Consider the following 13,969-nt stretch of genomic DNA (forward strand, 5'->3'; position numbering starts at 1 on the left):
TATATTAAATGGTAAAAAAATAGTAAATATGTTGCTCACAGCCACTGGGAGTGTGTTGTAGTTCTCTATAATACTGTAACTCTTCCACGGAATAGCCTCATTTGTCCCTGATGACAAAAAACTGTCCGCTTCCCAAAAACTTCTGTAAATGTACTTACTATATATTCATATATTTTTTCCACTTTAGGTGATTTTAAATGTAAACTACTTCAGCCTGAAATGTACATAACAAATATTAACTGTATTTTTTGAGTTTTTTACTTTTTAAAGACCTGCATGTTTACATAACTTTGGGGTCTTTAAAAAAATATATATTTTTTTGCTTATTATACTTATGAGGCTCTTAGATGGATGAGTGATCGGCAGCAACATTGCTTTTCATGCATTCTTAATTTTTCCACAGTGTCAAAATGGGAAAAAATGGTACTAATGACTAAAAATGTCAGCTTCCTAAAAACTGCTGTAAATATATTATGTATTAATTAATTTTTCCCACTCAATTTCAAGCTACTTCAGCATCAATATTCAGCACCAAATATTAATTATATTTTTTGAGTTTTTAATTAACTTTATAAAGACCACTTTGTTTACGTAACTAAAAATAAGATTTTTTTAAATTAAAAAAATGTATTTCATTTGCTTATTATTCTTATTAGGCGCTTAGATGGGTCAGTAATTGGCAGCAACATTGTTTTTTGAGCGTTCTTATTTTTGCTACAGTGCCAAAATGGGAGACAAAACACACTAGAGGCCGTAATGACCAAAAATATCAGCTTCCCAAAAACTTCTGTAAAAATACTATACATGAATGTATTTTTTCCACATGAAAAGAGTCACTTTTAAACTACATGCATGATTTTTTAAATGACCAGTTTGTTTACATATCTTTGCATGTCTTTTTTATTTTTAAAAAACAACTACAATCATTTCCAAAAATACAATATTTGCTTATTATTCTTATTAGGCACTAAGCTTGGCAGCGATATTATTTCTTGTGCGTTCTTATTTTTTCCATCGTGTCAAAATGGGGGAAGAAACAGACAGTGCAGGTCGTAATGACCAAAATGTCAGCTTCCCACAAACTGCTGGAAATACAGGATGTATTCATATATTTTTTCCACTTTAGAAGAGTCCGTCTTAAACTACTTCAGTGTGAAATATACCAATCAAATATTAATCACATATGTTTGGCGTTTCTAATCAACTTTAATTAAATGTAAGTTTACATAAGTTTGTATTTTTTTAAGCTACAATAATATCCAAAAATGCATTATTGCTTATTATTCTTATTAGGCTCCTAGATGGGTTAGTAATTGGCAGCAGCATTGCTTTTTATGCGTTCTTATTTTTCTAAAGTGTGAAAATGTGGGGAAAAAAACACACTTGAAGTTCTAATGACCAAAAATGTCACCTTCTCAAAAACTGTTGTAATAATACAATATTTTTTCCCCACTTTAATTGGCATTTCGGCATCTCTTCGGACGCATTTTCTGAAGGAATTCCTAATTGCTTCCCAAATTCCTCCCAGCCTCGGTAAAGGTCTGTGCAGGAGCTGCAGAACTCCCGGCATAATTTAAGAGCCTCGATTTATAACACTTAGTGTCAGGGAGCCGATTAAAAAGGGTGCAATGGTGTGAGATAAGTGTTGTTGGGGCTTGTGTTGTGTGAATCATCTTTGTGTTGCTTTAAAGAGACCTGGCAGTGCACCAGAAATCTCTTATTAGCAGCCTAAACTAGACAAAGGGTGTCTAAAGGTGAGGAGGAAAGGAGAAACCATGGCGTCTTCCAGCGCACAGAAAGAGGTTTCATAAGGATGTTTGTGCAAGCTACATACTGTATGAGTCAGGCCGTGCAGGTACTTAATTCAGCCCTCACCTCCGTGTGAGCGTAGGCACAAGCAGGCGATGCTACGACAGCTCAGCCGTTTTGTTTTGGACTTGTTTGTGAGAGGAGGCAGGCAGGGTGGGCTGAGGCCAGGAGGTTGAGGATGCTTCTTTTTTCTTTTTTTTGTCCTCTGCATCTACATAAAACAAACTTGAATAGCAATGAAGCTTGCCTAATTGTTTCCCCGCAGTGGCTTTTAGAGACAAATAAGCTCTGCTTCTTTCTGCTCCTTTTGGGACATGGTGAATTGTGCAGTGTAATCATGTGAGGTTCCTTAATGCAGCAAATAAAACCATGACCATGTACAGTATATTATTAGAATTGCTGTATTTTGACATAAAAGACGTATGTTTTGCCAGCCTTTTTAAAGCACTTTGGCGTAGGATTTGGCCCGATTTCCAAAAATAACCCAACACACATAAACAGTATTGGCGGTTAGCAAGCAGCTCACGCGGTTAGCTAGTTTGCTAGCCATGACCACAACAAGAGACGGCAGGAAGGAGATTGATTGACAGTGGTCTACAGCCAATCAGGATGCAGAAGACAATGGGCGGTGCAGACAGAAGAGAGAGAGACTTTGCTGCGTCGTGCTAAAGCGCACAACTGCGATGGGGCGAGGGAACACTGTATTTTCAAATGAGCAAAAGAGCATATTATATCCCCAAGCATGCTGTAAGGCAGGGGTCCCCAAATACTGGGCCGCGGGAAACATTCAGGCGCAATGATGAAAAAAAAAAAACACACAAATAACAACATCAAATGTTATGCAAATGGATATCACTTTTGAAAATTATATGTTATTAACTATATTATTTTATTCAAAAAATAATATGCAGTTAGATTTGATGACGCAAGTGTCGATGGTGTCAATATCTACGTCATTCTCCTTAGATTACAGGAAATTGGCAGTTTGTTAATTTGTTGAAGGAACATCCATTTCATCTGGTTCTCTGTTCGGGACTGCCCTGGCAGTTGCCCTGGGCAGGACCACATCGTTCATTCGTGCCTTCTGATCCATCTCCTCATTTGTATTTTTCATTTGCTTAATGATTTTTTCCTTTGCTTCTTTGTCTTCCTCAAGAGTGGCGCGCAAGGCAGCATTATCATCCAGTGGTACCTTGATATCATCCTGTAGTACCTTGATGTCATTGCATGGTGCTCTATTTTCCTCCATAGTAGCAGAGTGCAAGGCAGGATTATCATCCTGTAGTACCTTGACATTGGTCCGTTGTGCCTTGGTATCCTAACGCAGTACTTTATTTTCCTCCTTAACGTTTATGACCTCCATTTATGACCCCATCATAGATCTTGTTGAAGCTGTTGTTCTGTGTTTGCAGGCCTCTTAGATCTTGCCTTATTTGTGCGACAGTTTCCTGCTGTTGTTCTTTGGTGTCCTCGTTCAGGGCGCGAAATAACGGCCAAACATCTGATTGCATCTGTGAAACCAGATTTGCATTCTTTGAGGCGCCATATAATGTAAAATGGTCATCATTCGACTCTGTTTGAATAGCTTTGTTACCCTACCTGCTGGCCACATGACTTAAAACCTGTACCTGCATGTATTTCTGCTTATTTTTAGGGCTGGCAGTGGCTCTCCAGCTCCTCCACGGCGACATCGATCAGCTGAGGCGGGAGTACATGGTTCTGTTCACTCGCGGCGTGTCCATCACCAGGAAGCTGGGCTTCTCTGATGTCATCATGCCAGGTGGGATACCACAAGGCCCGTAAACGAGCGCATTAATCATGTGGTGCGGGTTGAGCATTACACTATGTCTTGTGTGGTTAGGAAAAGGCTACTGCGGGTAATCACTTTCCCTTCTGGATGTCTGCTTCTCTTTAACATTGCATCCACTTAAAGCGACTTACCACATGACTTTAGGTATGAATGGCAGTTTGAAAGTTACCATTCTGTAAAAATAGTGCGAGCCCCAAATATCATGTGGAAAACGGACACTATATAGAGCAGGGCTATTCAATGCAGTTTCAGAAAAGTACTTCACTTTTATTCTTATTTTGTAGGTAATGTCGATGCTGTGTGACAGGAGCACTCTGACTTTTTTATGCACCTCCTGCAAAAACTTGAGTTAAAGATCGTCTATGCGAAAGGAGCACTCTCCTGTTTTAAGCACCTACTGTAAAAATGAGGGTCAAAGATCCTCTATGTTGCCGAAGCGCTCTGCTGTTTTTAAGGACCTCCTACAAAAACTCGAGTTAAAGATCCTCTATGTGAAAGGAGCACTCTACTGTTTTAAGGCCTTGATGTAAAAGTGATAGTGAAAGATCCTCTGTGTTGCAAGACTGCTGTGCTGTTTTTAAGCACATGCTGCTGCTCTGTTGTTTTTATGGACCTACTGTCAAAATGAGGGTTAAAGATTGTCTGTGTTGCAGAAGTGCTCTGCTGTTTTTAAGGACCTTCTAAAAAAAAATTTGAGTTAAAGATCCTCTCCGGGACAGTAGCGCTGTGTTGTTTCTAAGGACCTGCTGCTTAAATGCTAGTCAAAGATCCTCGATATGACGGGAACACTGCTGTTTTTAGGAACCTGTTGCGAAAATGCGAGTCAAAGATCCTCTATGTATGTTTTTGAGTACAAACTGTAAAAGTGCTAGTCAAAGGTCCTGTATATGACAGAAGCTCTCTGCTGTTTTTTAGGACCTACTGTAAAAACAATAGTCAAAAGATCCTGCAAACACTCGAGTTAAAGATCCTCCATGAGACAGGAGTGCTCTGCTGTTTTTATGGACGTACTGCAGAAACGCTAGTCAAAGATCCCAAATATAGGAGCAGTCTGCTGTTTTAAGGACCCACTGTAGAAATGCCGGTCAAAGATCCTCTATGTTGCAGGAGTGCTCTGTCGGTTTTATGGATGTACTGCAGAAATGCTACTGAAAGATCTTGTACAGTATATGACAGGAGCGCGCTGCTGTTTTAAGGACATACTTTAAAAATGGGGATCAAAGATCCTCTATGTTGTAGGAGCACTCTGCTATTTTTGGGACCTACTGTAAAAATGCTCGTCAAAGATCCTGTATATGACAGAAGCACTCTGCTGTTTTTTTAGGACCTGCAAAAACGCTAGTTAAAGCTCCTGTACATGACAGGAGCACTCTGCTGTTTTAAGGACCTTCTGCACAAATGCTAGTCAAAGATCTTCTATGTTGCAGGAGTGCTGTGCTGTTTTTAAGAAGGTGCTGCGAAAACTATAATTAAAGAGCTTCTATGTGACAGGAGCGCTCTGCTGTTTGTAAGGACCTACTGCATTAATGCTAGTCAGAGATCGCCGATATGACAGGAGCACTCTGCTGTTTTTAGGAATCCGTTACAAAAACACCTGTCAAAGATCCTGTATGTGACAGGCGCACTCTGCTGTTTTTAATTTAAGGACCTACGGCATAAACGCTAGCCAAAACTCCTCGATATGACAGAAGTACTGTTATCAGGAATGTGTTGCAAAAAGCCTATGGTACACGAATGCTACGTTTCAGCTGCATGCAAATGTGGGGAAGAAACTGAAGTTGTGTGCTAGCATGATGTCATTATGCGGCCGCCAGTTGAAGAGCATATTACAATACAACTACAGCACCTTCTATCGAGGCATTAAGCTCCCTAAAGGATATATTATATACCCTTCACGGCAAACAGCAATCGAGGCTTTCATGCTGTGTACTGTATGTTGTCCAGCCTTTTAATATCCACAGCAGTTGCCTTGGTAACAACCTCACACGGCGCATGAGAGCTAAATTACACTTACTTGATTAAATATTCATATGTAGATAGCTGCCTGTCAGATGATGCAGAGCCCTCAGGCCTTACAGCTTCCATGCTCTCTCCATGTAGTGAGCGCTAAATAAAAAAGTGAAACGCAGTCTTCTTTTGTCTTTCTATGACTTTAAGTGAGGTGCACTGTCTGGTCACACAGATAAAGAGCCAGCGCAGACCGTGGGTCCCCCAGCGTCTCACTAACACAGATTTATGTTCGCTCTCTTTGTCTCTGCTTGACTACAAACCTTTTTTTTAACGTTCTCTCCATTTCTGACCGTAGACGTCTGCCCCCGGGCGAAGGAAGCCGTCTCGCTCTCTCTCGTCTGTGAATGACTGAATCATTTTCCCAACACCACACCTTTTTTTCCCCCTTTTACCCACTGTACCCAAGGAAATGGGATCTATACCGTCCTTCCGTGTGTGTGTGTGTGTGTGTAAAGTAAGGGAGTCTATAGGATGCTTGTTGTTGCCATGGTTACTGATGCCAAATCAATGTTGACCCTAGAGGTGCTGAAATGACACACACACACACACACACACGTACTGTGTAGCAGCATTAGCAGTCAAAAGTTTGGAGACACGTTTGCTTTTTATAGAATGAGAAAGTGTCTCTAAACTTTTGACTGGTACTGTACATTCAGCTGTACTGTATTGAAAAATGGCGTACATTTCCATTTGATTTGCTTCTTTGGTCATTTCAACCATGTCCTCCCTTGTCCACCAGGCAACACACACACCCCTATAGCAGTAGCAGTCAAAAGTTTGGAGACACTTTTGCTTTCTATAGAATGAGAAAGTGTCTCTAAACTTGTGTAAGATGTGCCTCAGATACTCTACCAGATGATGAATTTGTTATGTACACGTGACTCAATGTGATTATTTTAACCTTCCTTGTCCATTAGGCAATTACTGAGATTTCTTAGCCTGTTGGAGTGTCTCTATTAGACATTCAAGACACTAAATTCAAATGTCTGACCTTAGAAATAAACCATAAAAACATTACTAGGCTCCATTTATCCTTGACTTTACACTTGCATTAGATCCCATTTGAATGTGCTTAAAAAAGGACCAGCATCCAGTAGTATGATTAAATATTGCTAATGTAAATGCTGCGCGTCCTGTGTCAGGATGCAAAGAAATGTCCCCAAGCTGTCAGCAGGTCATTAATAATGCTACACTTGTATGCATAATCAATACCGGCCTTTTTTTTCCGCAGGAGAGATGAGAAATGACCTTTACATCACACTGGAGAAAGGAGAGTTTGAAAAGGGTGGGAAAAGTGTCGCCCGTAATGTGGAGATCACCATCTACGTGCTGGATATTGATGGACAAATCCTCAAGGTACAGAAACCTATAATTGACTTATTTATGACATTTTTTTTTACCCACAATGCCCTGTTGGATGCTTATTATTACGTATTTCAGCTTGAAAACACTCCCAATTAAGTCCTTAGTTAACTCGGTTTGCCCCTTAATGGCTCCTCATTTGAGATGCGTCTTCTTTTAGATTTAAATATGTCTGACCCAGATGAGCGGGAGCCCTACCTCCGGTGTGTTGCTCATCTCAGGCGCTTTTGCTTCTCGGCTTTTTCCATGTCAGGGAACAGAAAACAATTAAAGTTCATGAAACTGATTTTTTTTTTTTTGTTGTTCTGTACCTTTCAGAGTCACGTGGCCGCAGGTTCCGGTGAACCCGGTGCGGACGAGTACCACTCCCTGGTGCTGTACCACAACAACAGCCCTCGCTGGACGGAGCAGATCAAGCTGCCCATCCCCGTCGACATGTTCCGGGGGTCGCACGTTCGCTTCGAGTTCCGACATTGCTCCAGTAAGCAGCAGCATACGGTCAAAAAGGGTGTCATTTTTGATGTATTTGTTTTTGTTTTTATTTCTCAGGCACATTCATGCACACAATAATCATGCTTAAAAGGTGAAGCTGTAAAGGGAGAAGAGCGATTCAGCATCCTAGCCACACGTTTATCCCAAATTCTTACCTGCTAATGAGATGAATCATTAATGAGGACTTTTGATTCTTTACATTCGTGCTGTGTTTGCAGCCAAATTTGCGTGGCTGCGCGCAGGAGATGCTGCAGCCTTATTCCTGCTGGCACCGCCCGTATCGACACCCAAGGGCTTCTCATTAGGAGCCCTATTTAGACCTGCGGTGACACCAAACTGCCAAAAAAGTTGGGCTCAACCTGCCTTTGGAGTGTTGATTAGGAGTATGGAGGCCGGCATAGTGCTAATTTTTCATAAATCACAATGCGGGGGTTGCGTTTTAATGCCAAAAATGGGTATTAAAGGTGTACTTGTGGTGCATTCACTTGCTGTCTTCAGAAACGCTCGTAAATGTATTCTGCATATTTAATTCCTGTTTGTTTTGCATCTAGCTAAAGAGAAGGGGGAGAAGAAGCTGTTCGGCTACTCCTTTGTCCCCCTGATGCAAGAGGACGGAAGGACTCTGCCAGATGGCACGCATGAGCTCATTATCCATAAGGTACGGCCTGCTTGTCCTCCGCAGAAAAATCCTCATTTTTTACAAAACAATGTCTTTTTTTTGCCACATTTTGTGTCGTCAAGTACGAAATAGCAGCCTCTTAAAGGAGCTATTTGTGTCCTGCTACTGTGTGATTATGTGATTCACTCCTAAGTGTGTCCCATGTTGTCCTGTCTCTATTTGGCGCCACAGGCTGTCAAAAAGCCATGTATGTGACACTAGTAGCTGTGTATAATTTCTTTTTAAAAGCTCGCCCCATGTCTGTTCAGCATGTTTATATTACAGACGCAAATAAAACATTTAAAATGTCCTGCTTGGCTGTAATTGCAGACTGCGTCGTCAGCTGCAGGCAAGAAGGGTGTGTGCGTGAACCTCCTTGCACAATGACGCGCAGGCTGCATTGATTCATTTGTCAGCTGTGGGGCACAACAGCGACCAAATGTCTGATTTTTCATGTTTTGTTTTTTTTTGTACCCTCCTGCCTGCTGCAGGCCATCAGCGGCATTGTCAAACCATTTTCCTTGACTTGAGAAGCGTTGGGGCCCACCGCTAATGTCAGATGAAAGTTTGCGGAGAGCCGAACGAAAACTCGCGTGGCCTAGTTTCTTCTCAGACCCAAAATAGATGCTGAAGCTGCAGTCCGACGTGTGCGAGCTTTGGGGCTCGAGCAGCCTCAGCCGAGCGCTAAAGCTAGCTGCGCGCTGAATCAATAAAACAACAACAGCTTCTTCCCCTTCTGTGATTGTATAACGCCAACTGGCAGCATTGAAGGCCAAGAAAAGAACAACTCGCAGCAGGATAATGATATAACATCCAATAATGTCAGCCTACCGTGTGCAGCAGCCACAGGGTGGACATTATGTCATATTGTCAAAACAATTATTCAGAATTAAGGTCCAATCATAGAAATGTTGTCCTGCATGAGACAAAAATCCATTCCCTTCATGTTTCTAGTGTGAAGAGAACACCAATTTGGCCGACTGCACACGTTATCTGAAGCTGCCTTTCTCCAAGGCCAACATCCCGTCCAACAACCAGACACTGAAAGGCACCAAGGAGTCTTTCTGGATCACCAGCTTCCTCTGCTCCACCAAGCTCACACAAAACGGTAAAGAAGAAAAAAAACAACTAAATTTGGGGATTTGCATTTTTGTGTGTGTCGGCCTGATGAAAGCACTCAGTGAACCGAATAGCCACAAACATACTGACATATGCTGGAAGGGAAAATAATACCAGCAAGTGTGAATATGTTCTCCGAGCGGGGAAAAGTGTGTGAATAAATCTGTGAATGTGCAGGGGGGAGGTGGGAATAGCTTCCATTTTTCAGCATAACACACTATGAACTAGAACTCTATAAAAAGATACATTTATACCTCAATTTTTGGCTCTTTTTTTGCAAAATACTCTGTAAACACCTAAGCAGGAGTAAGGAATGATGTTGTGCCACAGCTCTAGGGCTCCCCCTACTGTAGTGAAGTACAGTAATCCCTGGTTTATCGCAGTTAATTGGCTTCAGACCCGACCGGGATAAGTGAATTTCCGCGATGTAGGATTCCTTATTTATAAATGTAATATTTTCCTTGTTAGAGCACAGAAACCTGTTTATGACCTTCTAAATACGTTTAAAAAAATATTATTAGAGCCCTCTAGACAAGAAATAACACCCCATAGTCAGATTTACTCTCGTATTAGTCAATATCGTAGATATAATAACAGAAAATAAGCCATTGAAGACTCATGCTTGTGTGAGTTGCTGTAAATCTGTTCCAGTGCTAGGGGAGCTGAGTGGTGGGCGGACAGGAAGTAACATCAGGGGTTCAGATTTGAGTTTGTTTCTGCCGTTGCTTACGGACGCAGCAGTAGCCCATGTTAGCGGTTACTGTAAAAAGATCATTCAAACTTGCAATAAAAGCCTGTTGTCCTGGCGGTCAAGTCTGGTGCTTGTGTGTCTCACCGAACATGACAGTAACATTACTGACACCGAATGGTAACAATAATAATGTAGAACACTACATATGATCACAGCATCTTTGAATGCATCCGCTGACTGCCTTATATTTGTATTTTAGTTTATTTAGCCATTTTTATGCTTGAGAATGCTTAATTTTGGCAAAAAGTAAATACAGTTTGGTTAAATATGCATATTTTTGGATTAATAATAGGCCGTTTTCAACCATGAAACAACATGGTTTATTAATTCAAATATTTTTGAAAAACCGTGATGGAGTGAAGACGCAAAATTTGAAGTCCGACGCGGCGAGGGATTACTGTCATAACAATATACACTTTATTTTACCCCAACAAGCTTTCTCTTGTTTGGGGCTGCTGAAGAAAGTACTAATGAGGATAACGGGGAGACAAGACAGCAAAATTCAACCCAAATGATGACAGCAGTTACCTAAAATATGTTTTTTGTCGTTGCCAGGCGTGATAATGCACCGTTTGTGCGAGGGGAAAAGTCCGTTGTTCTGTCATTTTGGATTAAAGTTAACAGGAACGTAGTATCGCTTTAATGAACGCACATGTTGGCTTGCTTGATTGCCAGGTCTTGTATAAATCATGTTTTCGACAGATATTTTTGTACATACATTTGCATAAAAAAAAAGAATTTAAAGAGACAGCTAAAAGACTCAGCAGCAGTGATGTTTTATTCATGTGCAGGGACTCCGGGAAATTACTTCTTATCTCTTCTTTGCCGCTCAACTTAAAAATGTCAACATTTGTTTGGAATCCCGTCACTTTGGGCGGCGTAATTGAAGACTGCGGTGATGTTTTTCACCGCTGAGGGCCATATCGCTCGCACTAACCCGACCGAAAGTGGTGATGGTGCTTGGTGGGTTGTCACCTCACACGTGTTTTTTAAAACTCCTCAACTCAGGCGACATGCTGGACCTGCTGAAGTGGCGAGCGCACCCGGAGAGGATCAACGACAGCCTCTCCAAGCTGAAGGAGATCGACGGCTCGGAGATTGTCAAAGTAGGCGTCCCGGCCGCGGTCACAGCCAGGGATCGATTGGTGGTTGCTTGATTGACACCTTGAACATTTCTTCTCCAATTTTGTAGTTTCTGCAAGATACCTTGGACACACTTTTCGGCATTCTGGATGAGAGCTCACAGAGATATGGACTCAAGGTGTTTGACTCGCTGGTAAGTCCTTCCAAAAAACACCTGAGAGCCCTGTGAAGCAATCCCGCTACGGTCACGCCACGCTGGCCAGAAGATCGAGCTTTTGTCCCGGCGGCACATGTCGGATGAGGCGATCAGCGTGATGAAATTGTCTGGCAAGCTGGCGCGTTTGTCAGCTTTCCATTTTGTGTCCATCTGTTTTTATATGACAAAAAAATGAAACAGTGATGCATCATTGCTGGTTACCTGTTTGTGAGGCTGCTTGTTGCTAGGCAGCATGACCACATTGACCATATAATGTAAGTACATTTCATATTCTAAATAGGGCTGTCAAAAATAATGCGTTAACCTACATTAATGAATTACTTATTATTATTTATTAGTTAAAGCATTCCCAGAGAGTCTGACTCTCTATTCTAACTTTATTTTCATGGTCATCATGAATGTTTATTTCCAACACAACACGCGTACAAGTTACATAAGAATACAACAGTTCCAAATAGGAAATCAAACAATTCAACATGTCTGACAGGGAAGTAGCAGAGCTTATTTAATTGTACCCCTTCTTTATGTCACTGCAAACAATATTTTTCCTCACTTCCTGTGTTCATTATACACTTTTTGCACAAGTCAAGGGAGATTGGGCCACCGAGCAAACACCAGGAGAAAGCAAAAAGCACACCTCCACCTCCACAGGCCTGAACTTTAACACAAACACATCAACAGCAGCGCAGTGTACTCACAACCGTGCTGCTATACGACTATAGCAACTCACGAACATGTCTCCTCGGAAAAACACTTCCTCATTCTCGAGGCGCATTCACAGACACTCCAAATTCTGAACATCACGACGTCTTTATTATGCGTGCATGTGTGGTGTAAATCAGGAGTTCAAGTGGTCTCAACCTGGCAGTGGTCATGAAGTCGTGGTCCACTTTTATTTAAGTTCACTTTACTTTTTTAACTTTTTCTTGTATTTTACACTTTTATTGAAGTAATTTTTATTTGTATTTATATGTATTATTTATTACACTTGTTATATTTATTTATTTACTTATTTCTTTATTTATTTATTTATTTTATTCATATTTTTTACACTTTTATTTAAGGCATTTTTCTTTGTATTTATTTTTATTTTTTAGACTTTTACTTAAGTCATTCTTATTTGTATTGTTTTTTATTATTATTTGTCTATTTATTCTGTTATTTATATTATTCATATTTTTTTTTACAGTTTTACTTAAATTTTTGTTATTTTTATTTATTGTTATATTTTTATAATTTTAAATTTTTCATGTTATTTATTTGTATTATTTTTTTTACACTTATTTAAGCCAGTGTCATTTTTATATTAATTTCTGTATTCCTTCATGTATTTATTTTATTGATATTTTTTACACTTTCATTTAAGGCCGTTTTTATATTTATTTATTGGGTTTTTTTTTTTACACTTTTATTGAGGTCATTGTCATTCTTGTATGTATTTATCGTTCCTTAATTACTGTCATCTTTTGAGCGTTTGATACCCATAATTACATGTGCAAAGTGCATTTTAGAGGAAGTTAGAAGGCATTTTGCCAAGGCAATGAGGACGAGCATGATGACTGCGTGCAACAACTAATGCTGTGTAATCAACATATACGAAGGACGACGATGACTAAAACATTGCTCAGTTTTACTTAGAAGTAAGTAATACATCAGTTGTATATTACATATTTGAATGTCATTCATGACACACAGAATGGATCGGTGACCCACCCCAGTTAAGAACCATTGGTCTAAATCAAGAGAAAACGATAAGTGGATTTTATTCTCAAAAGAAAGTCACTCTTGATGGGAAACCGAATCATTAAACTCACTTATTGGCTCATATAACGCATACACGCGATAAACGCCTCCATTGTTGTCTCTGTGTGTCAGAACAGGATCATATTTAGCGCTGTTCTCTCTGTGGTGGCGCGGCGCTGTTCACTTAATGACGCGTTCAAGCGCACTGCCTTACTCTTAATGCGGAAGCACGATTTGCTGCATTTAAGTATTGTACACTCGGAAAGCCCACAAAATCAGATCAAAACGTGCAGTCAACTTAAATTATGTGGTGTCTTTGAACGCAACCCCTCATAGTAACATGATTAAAGTGTGACTGAAATGTTCTGTCTGTTATTAAAACACAGTAAGAAGGGGCATATCTCAGACATAGTTACAAATGGTGATTTAATCATGATTAATTCATTAGAAAAACTGATTCATCTCATTTTGATGACATGAACACCCAAGGGAACCGTACCGTAAGTGCACCAAGTACCTCTATTAAATTAAACTTTCAGTTCAAAAGTGCAAACGCAGCCTAGAATGACCACAATGCTGTCCCACTGGCGAATTGACACTTCCAAAAAAAGGAAAAAGGACAGGGAGGGTTGACAGGGCCGCGTGCAGACGCTACACACTTTCATCTGCTCTGTATTGACCATAAAACTTGTCATATTATGATGTTATGTATTATGAAACAGTATTCATGTACTTTCTGGGCCTTTTTGTCTTAGGTTCACATCATCAACCTTCTGCAAGACAGCAAATTTCAGCACTTCAAACCAGTGATGGACACCTACATTGAAAGCCACTTTGCAGGGGCTCTGTCATACAGGTATACGTCATGTGATCATATATCATTACCGTATATCTATATAACCATACTGTATTGCA

At 40.4% G+C, this 13,969-nt stretch overlaps 1 protein-coding gene across 3 annotated transcripts in view; it reads left to right on the forward strand.

Annotated features, from left to right (window-relative positions):
* Window positions 1–13,969, forward strand: part of dock4b (dedicator of cytokinesis 4b) — a 90,980-nt gene that overhangs the window by 41,219 nt on the left and 35,792 nt on the right. For all 3 annotated transcript variants that reach the window (XM_054800404.1, XM_054800406.1, XM_054800405.1), the window contains exons 13-20: window positions 3,464–3,589; window positions 6,861–6,985; window positions 7,310–7,472; window positions 8,035–8,141; window positions 9,096–9,249; window positions 11,020–11,117; window positions 11,204–11,287; window positions 13,810–13,910. In XM_054800404.1, coding sequence (XP_054656379.1) covers window positions 3,464–3,589; window positions 6,861–6,985; window positions 7,310–7,472; window positions 8,035–8,141; window positions 9,096–9,249; window positions 11,020–11,117; window positions 11,204–11,287; window positions 13,810–13,910 — 958 coding nt within the window. The remainder of the gene's footprint in view (window positions 1–3,463; window positions 3,590–6,860; window positions 6,986–7,309; window positions 7,473–8,034; window positions 8,142–9,095; window positions 9,250–11,019; window positions 11,118–11,203; window positions 11,288–13,809; window positions 13,911–13,969) is intronic.

Source organism: Dunckerocampus dactyliophorus, chromosome 15 (genome assembly GCF_027744805.1).
Source record: "Dunckerocampus dactyliophorus isolate RoL2022-P2 chromosome 15, RoL_Ddac_1.1, whole genome shotgun sequence".
Classification (NCBI taxonomy): domain Eukaryota; kingdom Metazoa; phylum Chordata; class Actinopteri; order Syngnathiformes; family Syngnathidae; genus Dunckerocampus; species Dunckerocampus dactyliophorus.